The sequence below is a fragment of the Balaenoptera ricei genome, chromosome 9 (assembly GCF_028023285.1).
Source record: "Balaenoptera ricei isolate mBalRic1 chromosome 9, mBalRic1.hap2, whole genome shotgun sequence".
Taxonomy (NCBI): Eukaryota; Metazoa; Chordata; class Mammalia; order Artiodactyla; family Balaenopteridae; genus Balaenoptera; species Balaenoptera ricei.
In genome coordinates, this window is record NC_082647.1 from 30,630,844 (window position 1) to 30,655,968 (window position 25,125).

Sequence of the window (25,125 nt, forward strand, 5' to 3'; positions counted from 1 at the left end):
GGACACACCGTGGATGAGATTAGCAACTAAGAAAGTTAGACAAGTTCCAGTGGTAGAAATATAGCACCTAAGATTAATATATTCAACACGTATTCCCTGAGTATCTACTCTGTGCCAGGAACTGTTCTAGATGCTTGGGATGCATCAGTGAACAAGCAGACCAAGGTGCAGGATTCAGTAGCATGATAATGCAGAATCTTGAAGGAGGTGATGCAGTTAGCCAAGTGGATATCTGGGAAAAAGTGTTCCAGGCAAAGGAACAGTGAGTACAAAGGCCCCTCACGTGCTCCAGGAATAAGAAAAGCAGTAAAAAGGCCAATGAGGCTGAGGCAAAGTGAGCAAGAGAAACAGCTGGAGGAGACATATCAGAGGGGCAGAAAAGTAAGGAGATGTCAGGGAAGACTGCCAGGATGGGAGAAGACTATGTAAAGCTACACTGACTATTATAAAGACTTTGGATTTTATTCTGTTTCAAATGGGAAGCTATTACACATCTCTGAGTAGAGAAGTAACATGATCAAACTCAGGTTTTGACAAGAAAACTCTGGCCACTGAATGCAGTAAGGGTTGAGCAGAGATTCCGGTTAAGTGGATGGTAGGGTGATGGAGGTAAGCTACGACAATGGCTCTGGCCAGTGCAGTAGTGATGTGAAGCGGCTGCTTTCAGATAAATTTAGAACGTAAAGTCTTAGATAACATGTGGGATATGAGAAAGAGCTTGGAATCAAGGATGCTCCAAGATGTTTCACCTGGAAATTGGAAGGACATGGTTTTCCATTAACTGAGATAGTGAAGATGTAGCTAGAGGAGATTTTGTGCAAAAGATCAGAAGTTTAAGTTTGCGCATATGTAGTCTGAGAGATTTACTAGGCACTCAAGGATTTATATCAGAGTCACCCTAAAAAACAACTCTCTTCTCCCCTTTCGCTCCTCCCCCTCCCTATCTCCCAATTAATAATTTATTGGGAAAATATTCTGCTGGTACCTTTCCTGCTTCTGTTCACCATTGGTCCAACCTACGGTAGTGTTCAGTAGAAAAGCAGAAAATATATTGTGTAATTTCCAAAGATAAAGTATATTTCGTTGTTGAACTGATTCTGATAGGAAGCCATATAATATATAGCCTATGTCAGAGAATTAATGACTTTTAGGAAACTTATGCAGAATCTACGGCAACCTCTTATTTTATACTTGAGGAAGCTTAAGCCCAGGGAGGATAAATGACTTTCAAAAGGTCAGTCGTCTAGTTATTACAGAGCTAGAGCTAGAACCCAGAGATCCTGTAAGCTATTAGAGCACACGGATTCTCAGTTGATTTCCTGCTTTTGCCATTATTCACATGCTGCAGCATTCACAGTCTATTTACATATTTTCACTTGGAAATATAATTAAATACCAGACCATTAGCATAGGGTCACCACTTTCCTGGCCTTGAAAACAAAACTTTTTCTTTTCCTTCTTTTTCTATGCCTGTTCAGACCTTCAGTTAACCTCAAGATGAATAGGACTATGGATTGCAAAACGTCAAGCAGATAAATGATTTGCACCAATAAGATGGCCTGGGATTGAAACCAGAAAAAAATGTAACCTTTAACTTTTAAAGACATTTAAATGAGTAGAGTTGGGCTATATAAAAACCATGACATTACAATAGTTCCAAAAAATTATTTATGGAGAGAGTGCTGGACTATCATAATTCAGAAAAAATTTTTCTTAAGATTTTACAGCAGCACTTTATTCTACTACAGGTTTAGTTATAATTTCATCTGGAAGAATTTGGGATCAAATGAAAATAAATGACAGACTAAATACCACGCAGGTAGGTAATACTGTGTTGCTTTAATTATAACCTCCTATAGTTATATAAAATGGAATGTTATTGGTTTGGTTATCATTTTTCAGCCATACTTTCTATATCTTTTTCAGGAAATCCTCACACAGCCATAATGTTTACTGGATTCGCAAAGAAGGTACTAGATTCTTCGGGAACTGTACATCCTTCTACTTAGCTTCGACAGTGTAGAAATAGACTAGACTTCCTTAAGGTAATTAAATAGACAGCCACACAAAAATCTTTAAAATAGAATTAGAACTTATTTTGAAACTTCCTTTCAACCAGGTTCTCTCATTACATTAATGAGCCAAATAGGGATTAATGCGATTATAGCAAATCAGTATGTGCAATTGTCAAAGCTGTGTTTTCAACCACTTCTGATTTTGCCTTTCTGCTTTTCAGTCTTCGATCACGGCTCTCTCCTTTTCAAACACATACTTAACATGCAACTCACTCACCGTGTGGTGGTGTTTCTCATTCTTCTCATCTGTCCTGAACGCCTCAAATCCCAAGTCTCCACCCCGAATCAATGCCTTTTACAAATTGTCCTTTTAATAAGCACAGGAAGGTGATTTATTGGAAATTTAATGCAGGCAGATAATCTACTGAGAGATTAACTTATGTATTATTTCTAAGCTATATTCATTAGGGAACAAAAGGGAATCTGTCTCATCTTCCAGAATGCAGTAAGAAATTATTTCTAGGCACTGAGCTCTGCTTATACGAAGGAGTGAGAAAGAGATTTTTATTTTGTTTTCCAAAGCGAGACAGGAAAATTTTTAGGATAGGATGGGCTAAAGGCAACTCATTAAGCAGCCCTTGGTTTCAAGGTTTAATTCAGGCATTCACTGTACACTTGGGTTACAGTAACTTTCAACCTGTAGGAATAAAGGCTACTGTGCAAGTCAAAAGAGAGGGACCACTTTGGGGATTCATGTAAGCACCACCAAACCCGTATGTAGTCACACAGACAAGCGTGGATTCTCCTGCCACAATAAATGTCCAATATTGAGAGTCCTACCAATACGTGTGTCTATAGAAAAAGAGTGAGTATTTGAGCTGAACTTAATTTTATTTAAACAAAGACATATGACATTGTCTGCACAAATGTTTTAAAAGAATTTTACCTGTTGCTTACAGACAGTAGGCTCATAAATAACACAAAGTGGGAAAAGAAAAAGAAAAACAAAATGAACACATCATTTTAAGGCTTTGATGAAGTAAAATGGATTAAAAGCCATTTCCATTTTTTGAAAATTGTGAATTTTATTTGTGTCCCATTTATTGTTTTCTTGTATCTAAAATTTAAGTTTTGTTTAAATTGAAATATATGCAATAATAGCATCAATATTGAGAGGTAAGCACCAAATCACATTTCCTTTAATGAAGAAAGGATATGGAAAAAAGGGTTAATGAGACAGGGAAAAGAAATTAAGCTTCACTCTGTCCCAAATCATCTAAATCAGATGCTTAATTAAAAATTTATTTAGAGCCACTCAGTCTACTTTCAAAGTGAATGTCATATAAAGCCAAATAATGGTTATACATTTAAAGCACAAAGGCATCATCTTTATACAGGGCTTGGGTATATTCTGTTAAATTCTTGTAACTTTTAAATCTGATGGTTTTCAAAAGCTTCCAGATCAGAGATTAAAGTATGACATAATGTGACAAGAGTATAGCACACACAGTAAAATGAAGGGTAGGTGGAGATGACTTTGATAAACTTTATCTCTATTAGAAGGTCCTTGGAAATCTTTGGTCAGAAAAATTATTAGACCAAAAGATAACGTTATATAGCTCTTTGAAATCAAGACAGGTACCTCTTTGCCCTCTCCCTGCAAAACCTATCAGAGATTTGATACATAATAAAGGTCAGTAAAATGTATCGAATTGACATAGTGAAAATGAGCTGGTGGGAGTAATCATTACCATCTTTCTCAGTAGCCTACCTGGAATTCTGCATGGAGAGTTATACTGCCCCCAGAGGAAGAGGCCATATTTACATAATTTCCACACTTAGATTCTCTGGTTAAAAGCTTTTATGATGCAGAACTTGTTCCCAAACTAAGCACTTTTCATTATCAAAGAAGATGTTCTTAAAGTCTCCCTCCCTTATTTATACTGGCACTTATTTTTACAGAAAAGATAAGGGAACAATGAGAATTAAAATTTACCTTGCCATTTATACAAAATAGATGTAACTTGTTATATTTTTTAATTTGTATGGGTACTTAACATTGTGAAGATACATAAGATCTTAAAATATCATGAGATCTCATAATATCTGAAACGCTCGGAGACGTCAAACACTTTGTGGCCTACGCTGGTGGTGGTACAAGCCACGGTATGTTCAGAAGGTCACCAGAGAGGCAAATATAAAACAATTTCCCCTCCTCCCACATATTGTCTAAACAACTTTACTTTTAATGGGCAGAATGTGTGTTGTTACGAAGAGAGGAAGGGCGCCTTTATTGTCAGAAAATTCAAGAAATTATTTAAGCACAGGGTATAGAATCTTTTCCAAAGTTGCCATTCATAAGGTAGGCTTCAGACAGAGCTCAATATGTTCCATTATAGGAAGCACTGACTATCATAACCTGATTATTTATTCCAGTTTGTAAAATACCACTACTAACCCCTCATGAAGCATAATGGGAAAGATGAAACACTAAGGAGCAATGAATGAATGCCACCTGTGGCTAGTGAGGGTCTCTTTCTCTCTCTCTTTTTAGGTATCTGACCTATGCCACAGAATAGACCCTGCTGTTGTAGTCAAAAAAGTTTACAATGTATATGCTGTATGCACAATGCAATGCAGAGGCCCCAAATGAGATCCTTGCTTCTAACAGTGAGACGAAATTTTACCTGCATGGAACATCCAAAGTTATATGCAAGATAGCTAGCATATTATCAAATGCTTCCCTAAACATAGTTTAGGAATTCACTGCTTACAAACCTCAAGCAAGGCTTACCCCTCTGCAAGCTGGACTTAAAGACAGCCTTTACAAAACAATTAAAATAATGAAGAGGAGTTGGGTGGAATGCTTCAAGTAAGATAAACTGATGAGTAAATGCATAAGGACAGACTTAGATACAGGGCCTATAAATTAAGGCTACTGCTGATATTGAGCTAGTAGAAACTCAGGGTTCATGAGGGAGAAAGAATGAGATAATGCAGGAAAGACAAAATGAAACCTTAAATTGCAAGCATTACAGCACTAAAATGAAAAGTCTGAACTCAGTGCAACGACGGTAATTATTTACCTCATCTACCACCAACAGATCATTTTAGCTTTGAATCAATCCAATTTGGATTATGTATTGATATTTGAAACAAAACACCCGAAGTCTGCTAGATTTTGCTATGGATGAAGAAGGACTATCCTAATGCCAACTCTGAGAGGATTTTTCAAAGCCATCACCATCTGTACTGGCATATCTTCTAAAACCTGTTGTATACACCAGTTATACATACCTCGCTAATCCCTAGAGAAGTAACTTTGCTCTCACAGTCAGTTTCCATCATAAGAAGTACTGTTTCTCCTGTGTCAAATTTTCTTCAGATTATAATTATCCACTTAAGTTCTAGTTTGTATCTCCTTTTCTCCAGCATATGTGTCACGATCACCTCCATCCGTACTATACTTAACTCCCAATTTTCTAAACGTCCACGGTATTTTTTTAAAAACTCACTGGTGACAATTATCATATTTGCTGCCTGTTATACACTGAATTATGTCTTCCCAAAATTCATCTGCTGAAGCCCAACTTCTCTCTCCCCAACAATGTGACCGTATTTAGAGATAAAGCCTTTAAAAAAGGTAATTAAAGTTAAATGAGGTCAACGGGTGGGGCCCTAATCCTAGAACTGGCGTCCTTATAAGAGTGGGAGATACCAGGAGCACATACATGGGGGAAAGCCCATGTGAGAACACTGGCAAAGAGGCAGCTGTCTGCAAGCTGAGGAGACAGGCCTCAGGAGAAACCAAACCTGCACACACCTTGATCTTGGACGGACAGCCTACAGAACTGTGAGAGGGAAATTTCTTTTGTTTAAGGCACCCAGTTTGTGGTATTTTGTTATGGCAGCCCTGGAAAACTAATACACTACCTGTATTTACTGAATACTTTTCATATCTCCCTTATTTGACTTCGATACTCTGCAGGGCAGGAAATAAAATTATCCAATTTTTAAGAAATCTCTTATACTGCTCAGGATATTTGATTTGTTGCAATAATGTTAGATGATTAAATGTTTGTATACACGAATGAGTGAATTTCAGATTCTTATAGAGGAAAGCACTCTTTATGGAAGATTTAAACTACTGCTAGGATAGGAGCGTTAAAATCACTTAAGAATCCCAGTATAAAACAGGAAGAGCGCATTGTAATGGAAATGATTTTGACTTAGGAATCATAAAACCCTGACTTTGAATCCTGGCTCCTCCAATTAATAACTGTGTAGGTTGGCCTTCAGTTTAATCATTTAAAAATTGGATAATAATAACACTTAACTTTCAGTATTATTAGAGTTAAAAGAAATTGTTAAGCATTGACTCTAATTTCTGGTGACACTTGCTTAATAAACATTGGCTATTTTGACAATTTTACATAGTACAATTAGAAAAAGAATAAGGTAGGGAAAAACCTGACAAAAGGCGGTAAATGTATTATGAGAGGTCTGATAGATGCAGGTGAAGTACAGAGGACAAAAAAATAAAGAGCTTACTATGGACAAGGCAGTACTGAAAAGCACAGCGCAGTCTGTTACCCTAACTTTTTATAGATAGCTATCCACAGGGGCACATAGTTCTTTCCAGCACTGCTAACTAGCCTGCAAATAACATAAAAGAGAATGATTGGATTCACATGGAGCTTGAGACCAGTCTGGAGAGTGTGGCCAAAATAAAAGAATATACAGAGAGAATGAGAAATATTAGATTCTTAGTCTACGCTGGATAAGAAAATATGACAAGCCCAAAAGGAGCTGACAGCAAGGGAGGATGTGGGAATGAAAATCATGATTTTTTTTTTCCTGCTTCCATTTCAGTTATTTCTTGACTTTACCAAAACTATGGCTTTTCAAAATTCCACAACTGGTTATACCCAAACACTGAGCCAGCCACACTGGCAGGGGGCGAGGGGGGGTGGGGGGGGACGGGAGGGGGCGGGGGGGTGGTCCTCTACTCTGATCACCTGTTTTCAATTAAGTCATGGCAACAGAATTTCAATTTTATGATCCTCTCATTTCTTACCTATTGTCATGATTCACTACTGTAGGACCTGTGGTCATTCAAAATATTCATCTAGGATGTAGGATTGCCATTACAATGTCTTAAGATGTTTTGTTTATAAAGATAGAGCCTACTATTTGCTGTCATCCTTAAAGGAGCTACTCTCAGCAGTGTAATTATAGTTTGTATGATGTTAACGGCGTACCTCTGGGAGCACACATTATTTCATGGCTTCGTAAAAAATGTTATAATTATATAATCACCAGGGATGGCATTCCGTCTGCTCAGGGAGCGTGTAACATCTCAGCAGTTTTCCATTAGAGCATCACTGATATGGAGTTGGCATAAAGAATTAGGTGCCCCCCCTCAGTTCAAGGTTAACACATAGGAATCACAGAATTCATACTCCCATTGAGACTGGTTTGCCCTTTCTCATAACTTTTCCTCATCTAAATGAGTTATTTGATATCCTAGGAGCTCTTACCTCTAAAATATAACATTTTAAAAGCTCCCTTACTGTACGAATTTAGGAAAAACAAAAACACAATGTTCTCCAAGTAGCTAAGTACAAAGTAATTATGCAAATTTGCTGAAGTGATAGAGATATTTTCATTTATTGTAAGAAATTTTCATGGAGGATTTAGAAATACTATTAAGTAGAAGTTCCTCAGAAATTACAAATAATGATAAAAATTGATAAAGGTGTGGTTTCTGCTGCATGAATTTCCTACTAGAAGATACATGTATGCCAGTGAGCTTCAATAAACAAGCAAGCAAGGCAGAGAGGGTCACTTCTTGGTTGTTTGGATGGATAAAGTTTAAGAAGAATGATTAAGTTTACTAGGATATTGACTTGATGATTTTTCCATTCCTTCCAAAAATATGTCTTAATATTATCCATTTGAACATATTTTGGATACTTGCAAAAACTAAAGAATATTATAGTTTACAAAAGGTATATCTAATATATAAAATGTTATGAGTTCTCTCTAGAATATTTCTAATTAAAGTTACTAAAGCAAAATAAAAAGTCCCTTAAGGCATATCTGTGTATATCAAATAAGCATCTCATTAGTACATGATTCTTTATGTGTATGTGTGTGTATACACATTTATGCAATGGACATCGTATGCAAAGGACCACACTTTATCTAAAATAAACCTCAGGGAATGGCAAGTGTCTGGGCTTTATCTTTTCCATTACAACTGAGGGAGAAGCCACTTCCAAATCAACCAATGCACTCTAACTTTTGAATTTAAACATTTTATTACTTTAAAAAAGCAATAATAAACTCATTATTTGTTCACATAAATAACATCTTTATCATTAAAAATAACTATACTTTCTAAAATGAATTGAAAGAGTGCCTTTTTGTTTTGCATTTTTTGCAAATCTCTTTAATGACCAGTTTAATAGAAAAGAGTTGGATTCTCCTACCTGCTTTTGTATTCAATCTGTTAAGATATGTTCTTTTGGTTGAAACATATGAAGACAATTCCGCCTAACAAAGATATATATTTGGGAAAGGGTGGTGCATTTTAATAGCATTCTCAGATAACTGTGGATATTCTTCTTTGATACTATACCAAATCTTGACTAGCGGCAGTTTCTAAAAGTAGTTGCAAGGTGGAATCTGAAAGCCCATCAATGAAGTTTCCATATTCTCTTACATTAAAATCCATTCCTCTATTTTGCGCTTTGAATGGATCTTTTGCCCGTGCATAATTTTGTAACATCCTGCACTGAACATTTGTGAAATATAGTTCCCTGAGTTATACTCACTTTTCAAATGCTGCCACATTATATACCATATATATAAAAAAACACATTTTCAACATAGCCCCCACCTTATCATAAAAGTCTCTAAGTATTAGGAAGCTGGAAAACTCATAGTAGTGGCTATGACAGGCTCACCTCACATTTTTGAGCAAATGTCTACCAAACACCCACATCTGAATAATCATAGGAGGCATGTCAATTGTTCTTTCAAAAAAAATGGTATTGCATTGAAAAAAGTGGCTACTTCAGTTTGCCACTTGAGCAAGTGCACAAGTGTTTCTTCTTGAGACAACCAAGAGTATTTTGTTTGAAGCAGAAGTGCTCTGTGAATATTTACCATTTCATCACACAAAATATTTAAATATTAAAACCCTCAAAGGTTGAAATTTAATAAGATTAATAACTTTTACCACTTCCACATTCTTAACTGAAACTGGCTCTTTATTTTTAAACAGTGAAAATGTGGTGATGAAGAATATGAAAATTTGGTATCCCTGCCTTCATTTGTGCTAAGGCATCTCTATTCAGTATTGCTTTTGCAGCATCAGTGCAAATATCAATACTGTGAAAAAGGCAAATACAGTCTTTGAATGGTATTTAGAAGGTTTGACCCCATGGATTTCCTAAGAGTATCTAAGAGACCCCTAGGGGGGTATGGAGCACAATTTGAGCACCCTGCACAAGCTCAAAACCCTTTCTTGAGCTCTAGACCCATATGTTCAAGGGTCCACTAGATGTCTTATAGGCACTGCTCTTTCAAGGCTCTTAACTGATTATTGATCATATTTCTTCCTTTTCCCTCAAGCTGTTCCTCTTTCATTTCCTGTCTCTGACACCATCATTACACAAGTCACTCAAGCTAAAGACCTGGGAGTCACTCGTGATTGTTTTTCTCTGTAACCCTTTATATCTAATTAGTCACCAAGTCCGATCTCTTACATTTATTCATTTCTGTCCAACACTATTAAGACTGAGTTAGTTCAAGCCTTTAGCATCTCAAAAAACTGCCCTATAACCAGTTTTCTTCCCCTAATCTCCTTCTCCTCCTACGCATTCTCTACTCTCCTACTAAAGTTAGCCTTTGAAAAAGCAAATTTTGATGATGCAATATGGAGAAACAGAGGCTCTGTGTCACACATACTGCCCTCAATTCCTCCTCTGCCACTTCTCAGCTGAGTGACCTTGGCAAATTACTCAAGCTCTCTCTGTTATACTTTTGCCTTTGTAAAAGACAAAATTAGTAAAAGTATTTATCACATATGGTTGCAAAGACAGAATGAGATAATTCACACAGAGTGTTATCTAGATGAATTCATAGAGAGTGTTATCACATAGCCTGACATCTAGCGAGTCAGTAATGAATGTCAAGGATTATTATTTTGTCAATTCCCTCCTTAAAATTCTCCCAATTTTATTGTAAACATTATCCGACATGTCTTTCTCACTCCTAGACTATGATCTCCTTGAAGTTAGAAACTTTACCTTATCTTCACTTTATCCCAGGGCATAGCACAGCGTATGAAACATAGTTGATGCTTAATAATTATCAGTTAATGACTGCAAAGTGTTCTCTGAATTATCTACAAGTGTAGACTTCGAATTTTTTGTCATATGTCTCAATTCTTGAAGATTCTACCTAATTACCAGATGAAAATATACTGTAATATATAAACACATACAAGTTAAGTTATATACTAGGATTGACCTGCTGACACATCGTCCTCAATTGGTAAAATCCTAAGCCATTTTTAAAACACATGTCTTCTAAAAACTTGTAAGAGCAAGTCTTAACATGCCCATTGATTGGCTTGAGGAAGGGTAGGGTGGGTCTATAAAACTCATTAAATTGTATGTAATTTTTAGTGAATATCATGTATGCATGTTGAAGAGAAGAATGTCTTTTGCTTTCTTCACATTCTCAAATGAGGTCTATGAACCAGACAAGGTTAATAACCACTGATACAGAAGATGACAGAGAATATGGTACCAGGAGTTGGCTGGGTCCATGGCAGACAGGTGGAGATATATTTTTCAGCATGAAACTTTTTGGAATATATCAGATCATACAATGAAGACAACTGCCTACCAAGTGTATATTTATCTAAACTTTGAAAATTAAAGTCATGAAATCCACAACCCTGAATGCAAGTACCTGACCTCTAAACAAGAGCCAATAAATAAGATCATTAAATCACAGTGTCAATTTTGCTACATGCTTCTTCATGGTCTACCTTGTGTTTGTTGCCAACACTGCAGGGGGCTTAGAGAGAGTCTGTGATAATCATAATCTTGGATTTTGTTTGTTTATGTGTGTGTGTATGTGTGTATGCATTCTCCCAATTTTTTAGGTAATCCAATTTAAACTGAGTAAATTTTAAAAAGTATACATATGATACAGAATATATATAAAATGATATGATATGTACTATGAATATACATTTAAAAACAACATATGTAACATAAAATGTAAACTGTAATAGGCAATATAAAATAAAGTTTATATGATATGTAATGTATAATACATAAAAATGTTTTCTAAAAAATTATGGCTTTTCCATCATAATAATTTGCATATTTGATATAGCTAATTCACAAGATTTTTATATAAAATATAATTTGAAGCCATTACTCTCTATCAATAATAAAAAGCCATTTTTTAAAATAACTACATTTAAATATCTTTACAACAACATTTACTAGGGATATACCAGTTTAAGGTAGATTTTTATTTGATTCATTTTTGTGGTGTTACAAGTTTATGTGATTTAACAGTTAAATACATATAGTGGACCTGGGTGTATATTGCTTAAACCAGTATTTGTCAAAATATAAGTATGATTGGGACCACAATTTAGGACTTGACAATTAATTTTACTTGCAGTATATTTTAAAAGGTGTTCAGCTACAGGCTATCATGTGAATAGAAATCTGTCCCTAAGTTGAGATTTCCTAAGGAGTTGAGGTAAGAAATAACATGGACATATTATAAACATAAACATTCTGAAATCAAACACACTGATTAAAAATTCACAGGATTGTCTCTAAATTATCTAATAAAATAGTCATCATGCTGAAATAATCATTATCAACTTTTCTACCTTTATTATCTGTTCTTGTCTGCTTCAGAAAAATTAGAAAATTAAATGCAAAATCTTTCCATTACTGCACTGTTAAAGCTGTAAATTTAAAAACAAATCAGAGAATATGAAAGTTAAGATCCTCTTAGTAACATTAACTTGTCCGACATTGATTATATATAATTCCACTATTGCTGGTTAGTGTTCTAAATGTTTATTATAAGGCATAAGAAATGTAAAGAAATTAATGTTGTTATTAAAACTCTAACTTTTCACTCTCTTGAGTTATGAAGGTTGAAATCTGCAATCTTAACATTGTATTAGCATGAGATTCTGCAATTTAATGAAATAAACTGGTTGAGAAAATGAACTATGCTCACTCAATAAAAATGATGTCTGTTTTCTTGAATGGAACACTTAGAGCACCTCATTTAATGGTAACAGATGAAAACTTTAATAACTTAGTAGTTTTTATAAACACTGATAAAGTAACCTCATAAAACGATATTATTGTATATACCTGCAAAATCTGTAAAATCATGTTATATCAAGTTATCAAAATTCTTATCCATTAAATAATGGAGACAAATTCATATACAATATAGTGTTATCTACCTGTCAAATATATAATTAATTATATTAATAATTATAATTAATTAATAATATTAATTCAATTACTGTTATCGCATTTGTAAAGGAACTAAAAAAGCACTTGATGGAAGGAATAATAAATAACATTAAGATCCCATTGTTCTTATGAAGTCTGTAATGAACTACAGACTAAAAGGAATAAAAGACAGAAAAACAATAACATAAATGATAAATAAAATTTAAAATAAAAAATAATAATAAAATTAAACCCCCTAAGAGGGCCAGAGTCTTTGCAGGGTTTGTTCAGTGATACATAAAGTATATAGAACAGTATCTGGGCTATAATAGCTGCTCAGAAACATTTGTTGAATAAATTAACTTGGATGGTACCTTCAATAATACAGAAGTTCAAAAGCTCCTCTTTATAGATAGTGAGAGTCCTTGAGAAAGGTTTAACAGCAGGGCAAATTTGAGTAACCAGCATAGCAACTATGCACTCCAAAAAAAAAAAAGACCAACAAAATCAAGTATTTCCACAATGAAAATCCATCCAAGGATACTATCTGAGACTAGTGGCTGCACTTCAGGCTATTTTACTCATAGTTACCTCATGGGGATAAACATCGAAGGTAGGTGCATTAAATTCAGAAAGACACTATTAAAATGATCACATTCCCTAGGAAAGCATCATGTGTGTGGGGTGGGGGAGTAGCTCATACATGATACGGTGATGGTGGTGTTGGTGATGATGGTGGTGATGATGATGGTCTCATATTTCCCACACCACTTGAGATGTTCATCTAATTAATCCCTGAGAAGCATCAGGAAAGCGTGGTGAGTCTTCCTTAGGTGGATGCAAAAGGACAAAATTAAATCTCTTAAGAGGATTGAGAAAGAGGTAATGGCAAGTAGTATAAGCCTCCTATAAATGGGAGACATGGTGAGATGTTAACAGAGTGGAATGATACCCATTCTAGAGTGGGTCAATTAAAATTATTTTTTGGAACCTATAGAACAAATATATATGTCAACTTGTTTATTCACATATTCAACAAATATTTATTGAGTATTTGGTATATTATTATGGGCCCTCTAGGCAGGCTATGCATGTTCAAGTCCTACTCTACTGCCAGTGATATGCCGATGAGTAAGGCATGGCATCTGCCTTCTAAGGATATTATAATAAACTACAGGAATTAAGAAGCAACAGTTAATACACATAAACTCAGACATATACAATCTTATATTTCTAAGAAGTACAGATATGATTAATCCCTAAACATACTTTTAATAATGGCTAAAGCACATCTATTAAGGTGCAGAAAGATAGGACCCTGTCACTTTGGTCTTTCATATTCTTTGTTAGAAAGAATGCTGGATCTAGGGGACTGCATTTACTCACAATGAGGTTGTGAGGTATGTTTTGATCAGGTTTTATGGAGGATAGAGCAGGCTGGCTGCTCTGATCTCTGTTTATGTCAGAGGAACTATGTCTCAGCTACCTTGCATGTACACAAATGGTTAGTGCTAAACTCCTGACTCAGATAAGACCTGACCTTTATCTCGCAAGATATTTATTATCTTTGTCAAGGCACATGAGCCCACTTTGTTTGGTTCTAAATTGATAGCCTTTTCAATCTTTTAATATCATTTGAACAACAAAATAATCATTAGAGGCTTTAGTAACACAATCAGCAATGGCTTCTTAAAGTTCGATTCAGAAAGACCTCCAAGAGCTGCCAGCATCCCCAGAAGCCGTGCCTCTGTTAGCCCGTTTAGGGAGGTGTCTTAGTCTGTTCAGGCTGCTATAACCAAATACCACAGACGGGGTGGTATTATTACAACAAAAATTTATTTCTCACAGTTCACTCGTTATCTGGTGAGAGCCTGCCTTCTGGTTCAGAGATGGCACCTTCTAGATGTAACCTCACGTGGTGGAAGGGGCAAACTAGTTCTTCGGGGTATCTTTTTATAAGGGCTCTGCCATCAAGATCTAATCACCTCCCAAATGCCCCACCTCCTAATACCAATCCCCTTGAGAGTTAGGATTCCAACAGAGGAATTCTGGGGAGGGGGGGACACAAACATTCAATCCATAACAGGAGGAAAACTGTGGCCAGACTCATCTGTAACAATCACTTCATTCTGTAGAATGGTGGTGTGTAGGACACCTAAGAGAAATCTTCCCCATGTTTGAAATCAAAGAGGCAGCATTATAGTGTTCAATAATTTCCTATTTATCTTCATGTAGAAAATGTACTTTTTAGTGTCAAACATGAGAGCTTCCTTCTTGAGCTTACTCAGCTCCTTAATGCAGTTGCTGCTGAGTTTGCAAATCCACATAAGTGAAGGGCCCAGATGCAGAAGTTAAAAAGCTGGGTAAGAATGAGGCCTCTTTGGGCTTCCCTGGTGGCGCAGTGGTTAAGAATCTGCCTGCCAATGCAGAGGACATGGGTTCGAGCCCTGGTCTGGGAAGATCCCACATGCCGCGGAGCGACTAAGCCCATGAGCCACAACCACTGAGCCCGCGCGTCTGGAGCCTGTGCTCCACAACAAGAGAAGCCGCGATAGTGAGAGGCCCACGCACCGTGATTAAGAGTGGCCCCTGCTCGCCGCAACTAGAGAAAGCCCTCGCACAGAAACGAAGACCCAACACAGCCAAACAATAAATATAAATAAATAAATTAATTAAAAAAAAAAAAAAGAATGAGGCCTCTTTGTTTTCATAACTGTATATACACAGCCCAAAACCTGTTAGGACTACTTGAGTATTTTAAGGGCAGGAAGACCCTGATAATGAGTTTAAGAACTATTTATTGGAAGACCAATAAAAAGGCTTGGAAAATCTTCAAAGCAACAGATCATATAGATGCTAGTTAACATTTTTGAGTTTAAACCCTCTTAGAAACAACTTATTCAAAACAATGTAAAGATTTGGACTTAACTACTTGAGTAAATGTCACTCATACTATAGTTTCAATGAAAAATAGTCATGGGACACTGAAGGCCACAAACATATTTCATCCAGTTTTACTGCCTCACATTTCCCCACTGAACTATGTCTTTGAGGGAAAGAACTATGTAGGAAATAACCTCTCATATCCTCCTCTTTTTCCAGAGCAGAGCAAAAATAGCACTTAGCACGTACAACAGAAATGACAGCTCTAATTAATAATGCTCATATCAGTCAGTGAAATATCTAAAAGAAGTTTCTCTCACATTTTCATCAAGACAGTGTGCTAGATTACATAATAGAGAGACCAAGGCACCAGTCAGGCAGGAGCAGTATAAAGAAATTTAGAGAGAGAAAGACAGAAACAGAGAAGAAGAGAGATTGAGAAAGAGAGATGAGAAAAAGAGAGATAAAGGCAGAAAATTCTGAAGAAACTACTTACTTTCATAATAAATATACATTTTTCTCATATTTGGAAAAGTTAAAATTTTACAGTTGAAATTATCTTTTCATTCTTATTAAATATGGCATGGGGCAACATAATCTGTTCTGGGTTTATGGACTTGAAAGCCATAATCTCAGCCTTGTCAAGAGAAGCATTAACAACTAATATTTTAAAATAGAATTAATTAGTGACTCACACTCTCATTTTCCTTCCAGGACAAAGACTCTTCTTCCCTATTCCATTAACATCTCAACTACTGGATTTCCTCTGATTTTTTTCAAAAAACATTTTGAGTGACACAATCAACAGAGTGAAAAGGCAACCTAAAGAATGGTGGAAAATATTTGCAAATCATATATCTAAAAGCTGTTAATATTTAGAATATATAGAGAACTAAAACCAACAACAACAACAAAAACCCCAAATAACTCAATTAAAAAATGGGCAAAGAACTTGAATCGACATTTTTTTCACAGAAGATTACAAATATGAAAACATGGAGCATATGAAAACATGCTCAACATCACTAATTGTTGGAAAAATGCAAATCAAAACCACAATGAGATACCACTTATATCCGTCAGGATGGCTACGATCAGAAAAACATAAAATAATCAATGTTAGGGAGAATGTGGAGAAATTGGAACTCTTCTGCACTGCTAGTGGAAATGTAAAATGGTGCAGCCACTATGGAAAACAGTATAGTGATTCTTCAAAAAATTAAAAATAGAATTACCATATATCCAGCAATTCCATTTCTGGGTATATATCCAAATGAACTGAAAGTAGGGTCTCTAAGAGATATCTGTACATGTATGTTCATAGCAGCAATATTCATACCAGTTAAAAGGTAGAAATGTCCATGGATGTATGAATGGTTAAATAAAATGTGGTATATACATACAATAGAATATTATTCGGCCTTTAAAGGAAGGAGATTCTGACCACATGGCTGAACTTTGAGGACATTATGCTACGAGAAATAAGCCAATAAAAAATATTGTATGATTCCACTTACATGAGAGACCTAGAGTAGTCAAATTCATAGAAAGTAGAATGGTAGTTGCCAGGGAATGGAGGAGAGGAAAACTGGGAGTTGTTGTTGTTGTTGTTTAAATTTTTTAAATTTATTTTTTTATACAGCAGGTTCTTATTAGTTATCTGTTTTATACATATTAGTGTATATACGTCAATCCCAATCTCCCAATTCATCCCACCACCACCACCCCCCCGCCACTTTCCCCCGTTGGTGTCCATAAGTTTGTTCTCTACATGTGTCTCTATTTCTGCTCTGCAAACTGGTTCATCTGTACCATTTTTCTAGATTCCACATATATGTGTTAATATACGATATTTGTTTTTCTCTTTCTGACTTACTTCACTCTGTATGACAGTCTCTAGATCCATCCACGTCTCTACAAATGACCCAATTTCGTTCCTTTTTATGGCTGGGTAATATTCCATTGTATATATGTACCACGTCTTCTTTACCCATTCGTCTGTCGATGGGCATTTAGCAGGAGTTGTTTAATGGATATAGAGTTTGTTTTGCAGGATGAAAAGGTTCTGGAGATTGGCTGTGCAATAATTTAAATATATTTAACAATACTGAATTACACACTTAAAAATGGTTAAGATGATAAATTTAATATGTATTGTACCACAATTAAAAATAATCCAGACTTTAGTAAAAAAAAAAGTTTGGAATGTCTCAATCTTACAATTTATGTGGCAGAAAAGCATACTGCCAGGTGAAAAATATATGACCAACTGTGTTCAAATAGGGTCGAAGGGATCGATCAAATGCTCATTCCTCAAATTTTAGTACTTTTTATCCAGCCAGTTCTCCTAAATTTTAAGCATCTGAACTATACTGTTTTCATTCTCCAAAGATTCTCTCAGAAATATCTGCATAAAATTATGCATTTTTTAAGATAAGAGAAAGTTCTGCTCATTTCTCTTTTAATCTGTGATCTATTCATACTTTAAGAGCAATTCAACAGTTCTTACCCTGTGGGGGGTCTTCTCTCTATGACTGTGCTGAACACTCTTTCCTGTGGGCTACCATTATGGAGTACAAGTAACTCATTTATTGAGTTTACTGCCCAATTACCTTTTTACTATCTGTGAGCTCCTTAAGGGTAAGGATGCTTCCCCTTCAGCTATGTGTCCCAAGAACTCAGCAGAGAACCAGGCAAGAAATAAAAGTTTAGTATTTATTTACGGGATAATGGTGAAGCTAACTCTTGTAAAACCATCTTATTAAATAATTGAGAAATTAGTTCCTCTTAGAGATCAGAACTATGGGGGGGGGATAAAAGTCCACTTGCTCCTTCATTTTACTAAATATTATTTTACCAAAAAATAAAATATAATTTTGTTTTTCTTTTTTGATTTGAATGTCAAGAAACAAAATGCCAAAAGTTTGTCCTAAATAAAAGTTTACCCCTAGCATTAGTAACCTAGTATGAGTAATCTGGTATTATTACACCAATATCGCATCCTGTCTTATCCTTGCATCCATGCTACTGTAACATTATCTTGTTATAAACTATCTCAAGTCTATTTTGGAAGGAAGTGAGATATGATTAAAATATGTAAAATATGCAATATAAGGCTAAATATGAAGGTGCTGCTTCAAAGTTGTCTTTAGTTTCTTTTCTTTGTTCCATGAATAATGTCTCCCACATTTCCGTAGAATCCTAAACAGCTGCGCTCTCATTACTGCAATATCTGTTCTTATATGCTTTATCTTGTCTGGTTCAGTTCTGAGTAGGCGGTATAGTCTGTTCTCCATAATTTGTTTTCTAATGTATATCCACTTGTGTGTCATATTAGTTATTCTATTTTTCCTTAAACTGCAGCTAAATTAAGCTATTTTTCAAAGTAATAGGACAACCTAATGAAGACCCTTTCTATGTAAGATATGCACACTTTAGTTGGTATAATTAAGACAACAGAAAATATGATTTCCTTCATAACAATCTTAAACTGCAGAATTTAGGAGATCTATATCTAGATTTAGATTTAGGATAAACTGTGATGCTTTAGAAAAGTCTTTTGACTCCTTAGGACTAGATTACCTCAAAAGTTCTTTCCAAGTCTAAAATTATGGATCTATCAGTTATGTCTAGAATGATAGTTGAGGTGCTAAGCCCTTGCCTGGAAATAAGCATAAGTACTCATCAGTTTATACAATGCTTTCTATAAAAAGAAGCTACCCTGAATATCATGTTAAAATAGTTCTTTATTCAGATTAACATAAAATAAAAAATTCAAACTGTAGAATGGCAGATTATGCTTGCATTTGCTATGAACTTCTTAATTAAGTATATTGTCAACATTATACTACTTTCAATACAACATAGTTGCAAATATGGCTTCTCAATAATCACACAATTTCTCACCTTGGTATCCAGTACAGACATTAGTCTGGTCCAACTTACATACTCAATCAATATATGAGGATTTCTTATGCCTTAGTAAGTAAAGCCAATTTCCCCCTCAGACTAATTTCATCGCTGAAATATACTGCAAGTTTATTCCTACTCTCACTGTTATTTGCTCCTTGAAAAACATATCAGACCCTTTCCTGACAAACCAAATACCCTGAGTTTTGCAAGGCCTACCTGGATCGTTCATATCTTCTGTGAAGCATTTATCGGGCTATCTAGTACTCAGACAGCTTAAAATGACCTATCCATTTTCTACATTTTTGTAGTACCACAGAATTCATACCTAACTTCTAATTTAACATCTAGTAATACATCAACTCCAGAATAGAGCAGCTAATTCATCCACAAGCACATATCCTACTTCTTGCCACACGTTTAGACTGCATTGCCCAACCTCTTTGCATCTGGGTGAACCTTATGACTAGTTCTGGCCAATGCCATGTGGGCAAATACAACGTTCAACTACTCTGCCGCCTGGCCTATAAAACTTTTAAAATCTTTCATGCACTTTCCTCCTTTGTACTTTTCTTCTGGCTGTACACAGAGGATTCAATAAGGATTATAAGCTTCTAGGTGATCACAAAGGCCCTAAGTACCTCCATGAATGAAGGGATGGAATGAAGCTCCCGCCTCTGCCCCAATATACAACTTTATATGGTATCCTTGTTTTTCTTGGGTCGTTTTTTACTTCCCTCATTGACCATAAATGACTGAGAATATATCTCAATGCTTTTTGAAATTCTGTATATAAGCAAATACAATTAATAACATTCATTCAACATGAGCATATTTTAATAGAAAATGCATACTGTCTTTAGATTTATACTATCATCGTTCAATAATATGCATTCCATATTCATAAAATATTCTAAATATTTAATTATTTTTAAAAACTGCATACTATTCAATGATCATGCTAATCATATATCTGCATAATTTTAAAAAGTAAAACAAAAAATTAACACTTTAGTATTCACTATGAAAGAGAATAATGGCCAGATTTTCTTCTGATTGTTGTTCTCTGTAGGTGCTATAATAAGTAATATAAAGCTAGAAATTGAAAAAGGAAAATCTGTAAGAGTCCATGAACACATTCTCAAGTCACTGAAATAACACACAGTTGGTGTATGAATGAGTTCATGAATCATTTATCAGTGGTGACAGAAATAGAAATTATTTCCCTCAGAAGTCTATCTTTGTTACAGTACCCTGTAAATATGTTCAATATTTGAATCTGTACTTTTAGGGAGGGAACTAACATTAATTGAAGGCTTATTCTGTGCCAGGTGCTTTACATAAATCATTGTACTTACCCCTCACAACAACTCCTTGAGGTAGTTATTTTTATCCCCATTGCAGAGATGAAATACCTTAATGAAGAAGGAATGCACCTCACAAATGGCAGAGCCCTGACTGGAACCCACACCTGCCTTATTCTTTCATACTTTTTCTCTCTAACACAGAATTCTCTCTAGCATCTCTCATCTATGTACTTTTTCACGACACTTTGTGTTTAAAGTACTTTACTTCTCTATTCTAAATATCAACATAAAAGTTCAAACAGTTATAATTATTTAGTGAGTTTCAACACTATGCTAGACAGAATAAAGTTTTTAAACTCATGTAAGAGTTCGCCTTTTATGAAAGGTCACAGTGAAAGATGTCCACTTCCATTATAGATGATCCTTTCTATACCATTTTTCTCCTCTCCTCCCTGTAAATCCTGGCTTTTAATCTCCTGTCATCAGTTTATATTGCTCATTTTCTTCATTGTTGAAGTCACTTAATGACCTTGCAATTAACTCCTCCAAGTTTCCCAACTATTTTAGCTCTGGCCTAACGGTCACTCTTTCCAACATGACTTTTTTTTTTTTCTTTTTCTTTTTTTAGGCAAGTCAGCTGACAGCTTTATTGCATTGGGGAAGTGGATAGATCGCTCAGGAGCCCTTGGTGGGGCGAGTCCGCTTTCTCTTCGCCATCACAGGCTTCTGGCTGCGCAGGCCTGCGCTGGCTCTGCGGATGGCGGCCACGTGAAAATCTGGGCGGTACTTGTTCTTTCGGATCACGTGCCGGATGCTGCTGAGGGTCGCCCGGGCGTTCTTGTTGATGGTGGTCCGCATGTAGGAAGCGGCTACCTTTCGCTGGCTGGATCTCCACTTCATGACCACCACGACCCCTTTGCCGTCTGCCGCCGGCTCCACGCCCACAGTCCGGCGGTGAACGAACCTGTTGTAGCGGAAGGAGCTGCGGGCCTTCAGGTTATTGGGCTCGGTGCTACACGTCTGCTTGCTTCTCTTGATCAAGAAGCTGGAGCAGTTCCACCTGATCATCCATTGCAGATGCGCTGACATGGCGGCAGCTCCTCGCGTGGCGGCGGCCGGATACGCTCCAACATGACTCCTGATTTAATTGACAACTTCAATATATACATATATGATCCTTCCTGACCTGTGGCCTCTTGATTGCTTAATCTCCTTCCCTCTAAATATCTTGTCCTCCCTATTATCTCAGCCAATTAACTGCCTGGCCATTTCTAGACCTATTCATTGTTAGTAATGCCCTTACTTTCACAATTCTGTTTCATGCAACCTCAGTTCTCTGACCATCATCTCCTCTCTTTCCAGCTCATTTGCTCCAGTATCTCAACCCTAACAGTCATATGCCCACTGGGACCTTCAGTCTATTGAAGGAAACACATCTCAGTCCGTCAACTCCCTTCACTAGGCAAAATTACAGTTCTGCTTGGATTTAACTCTCTTCAACACCCACACTTGTACAGCTAAATATGCATGTAGAAACACACAGCAACTCTGAATGATCTCACTTCAAAAATTCAATTTGAAAAAGTGTTGGAGGACTCTGAAGGCTGCCCACAATCATACTATATTTCACTAGTACATGTACTTTCCACTCTCCTTGAGGACGATTTCATACCTTCTCCTTTCTTCTTAAATTTCTAACACCTCCATCCTAATACTCCCAGTCGATGGCTTTGCTTTGTCTCCACTGAGAAAACTGAAGCAACTAAAAGGAATCTCCAGAAACTCTCACAGCGACATGTATTCACCCACAATTGAACCCGTATACTTTGCTTCCTCTCAAGTTTCTGGAGATAATGATTATTTACTCCTGTCTAAAACCTTCCCTTGTGCACTAAATACAATTTCCATCACCTATCCAAGAAACTGCACAATAGAATTGATTCCCTTTTCTCTGCATTATTAATTTTTTATTATGTAGTAGAGAAAATCACCACCAGCAAAAATGTTATTTTTCTCCCATTTTAAAAGAATCATCTTTTAAACCCCATTTCACCTACCAGCTATAACTGATTATCTTCTCCCTTCTGCAGCAAAATATCTTCAGATATTTGACTATACCCAGTAATATCAATTCCATTTCTCCTAATGCTCCTTAATCCTCTCCAGTCAGATTTTCCCCCTGATCATTACACCAAAACTATTCATGTCAAGATCACCAATTACCTCCAAATTGCTAAATCCAATGGTCACTTTTCAGTTATCATACTTATCAACATCAAGTATATTGTCCTTGACATATTTTCTTCACTTTGCTTCCATGATTCCACACTCTTGATTCTCTTCTAACAATATTATTTTTACATCTCAACCTTCTTTGTTGGTTTCTCCTGCTCTTCCAGACCTCTTAATGTTGGAGTTCCCTAGATCTCAGTCCTTTATTCTCTCCCTCTCCTCTGTCTGCATCCACTACACCGTGGCCTCAATCAGCATATACATTTTAATAACAGCAACAATGTCACCCAAATTTAAACTTCTTGCCCAGACATGTTTTCTGAACTTCAAACTCCTATACACAACTGCCTACCTGCCAGATGCATTGAGTTGCCAAATAGATATCTCCAACTGACTTGTCCAAAACTGAACTTCTCATTCCCTTCCTCCTGCAAACCTATTCCACTCAGTCTGTTTTGTTTTTTCATTTAAATGGATGACCCATCCTTTCAGTTGCTTTCAGACAAAAATCTCGGCTTCATTCCAGATTTTTCCCTTCTCACATCCATATCCAATTTTTGGGAAATCCTGTTGTAATATCTTAAAATATATCCAGAACCTAATCATTTCTCACAATTCTCATTGCTACCACCTTGATACCAAGCCATGATTATTATTCCAGTGATTACTGAAATCATCTCTTAACTGGTTTTCCTGCTTCCATCTATGTGCAAATGATTTCAACAAAACAGCCAGTGATCCTTGTCAAATCTAAATCATATCAAATCTCTCCTCTGCTCCAAACCCTCTACCAGTTCCTCTTCTTAGAGTGAAACTCAAGCCATTACAAGCACCAACAAGGCACTATAGTGACTGCAAGATGAGGCTCCACTTCCTTTCTGATCTAATTGTTCCCTCACTCATTCACCTCCAGCCACCTGAACTCCTTACTGAACACGCCAGACATACTTATGCTCTAAAGGCTTTCACTAGCATAACTCTTTCTTGGGATGCTGTCCTCCAGATATGTGCTTGCCTATGGCCCTGAACTACATCAAGTCTTTGCTCAGATAACATCTTCTCAATGACATCAATTTTCACCATTTAAGTGAAAAATGCAACCCGACCCCCTTCTCCTTAGCTCTGCTTTGTTTTCTATAGCATTTATTACTTTCTCTTATCTAAATATTTTGTGTGTGTCTGTGTGTATGTGTGTTCCCCTAATGTAACCCTAGTGCCTAGAATAGTAAACACATGGTATGTGCTCAATTAATATATAAAATAATAAATGGATCAAATAATGAAGTATAAGCTTATCAAACCTACACCCTACACACACACACACACACAAACACACAGAGCTCTAAAGAGAATTGGAAATTTATCCTTTATAATTGAAATATGATGATAATATACATCTAAATGATAATTAATAATTCTATATACAGAATAATAGAGTCTCAAAATTGTGAAGAACCTTAAAGCTCATATAATCCAGTCACGTATGCGATGTTTATGTTTCTTCTACATGTTTTCCCATAATAATTTTCTAGTCTATTCCTGAATACTGCAGTAATGGAGGACCTTTTGCATAGTTTGCAATGAGACAACTGAAATTCAAGGTTAGTTAATGTTGCCTGATATTTTACAGCAATTAAAGACAGTAGGAATGATAGAATCTGAAACCAGGTCTCTTGCCTACTAGTGCCCTTCATTACACTCAACTCTGTATAGAAAACCTTTAGTGCATTTAAATATATGTTTACTGAATAGACCAAATGACTTCTTTAAAACTGGCAGTTATAAAATTTTTATGTAATTGCAGTCAATTTAAAAACATTATCAAGAGTCTATATATGTAGATAAACCTCAAAAAAAAACTTGAAAAACACTCACTCATTTTAAAATTGAAATTATTTTGTAAGTTTTCTCATTATCAGGCAATGAGGTTGATAAAACAGTAGCATCAAGTGATACTAAGCCTAGGGAAAGAGAATTCACAAAATATCTGAGGTACAGAATTCCACTGGTAACTTCAAAACACCACTATACTACGCTCTAAGAAATCTGCCTTCACGTTAGAAAGAGGAAGACAAAAATGAAAGCAAGAACAGAAATAATGTAGATAAAACAAAGCCCTTTAAAGTTTCCCTCCCAAAATAACTCAAGCAAAGATTGACTATATCACTTAGAAAAGTCACTGTACATTCTAATACTAGGTGAATAGAAAGAGGTACTAAAAAGAAACAAAACCCACAGAGTATGTCTGAATTGTGAGTT

The 25,125-nt window shown here is 35.9% G+C and overlaps 2 protein-coding genes across 2 annotated transcripts in view; both read right to left on the minus strand.

Moving 5' to 3' along the window:
* Nucleotides 1-25,125, minus strand: part of KCND2 (potassium voltage-gated channel subfamily D member 2) — a 476,238-nt gene that overhangs the window by 386,373 nt on the left and 64,740 nt on the right. The gene's annotated exons all lie outside the window — the stretch shown is intronic.
* LOC132371429 (large ribosomal subunit protein eL28-like) lies at nucleotides 21,310-21,723 on the minus strand. The gene has a single exon (XM_059932674.1). The coding sequence runs from the start codon at nucleotides 21,721-21,723 to the stop codon at nucleotides 21,310-21,312; it is 414 nt and encodes a 137-aa protein (XP_059788657.1).

Bases quoted from the DNA above. Each gene is read 5' to 3' on its own strand.
- LOC132371429 (XM_059932674.1), bottom strand. From the start codon at position 21,723: ATGTCAGCGCATCTGCAATGGATGATCAGGTGGAACTGCTCCAGCTTC.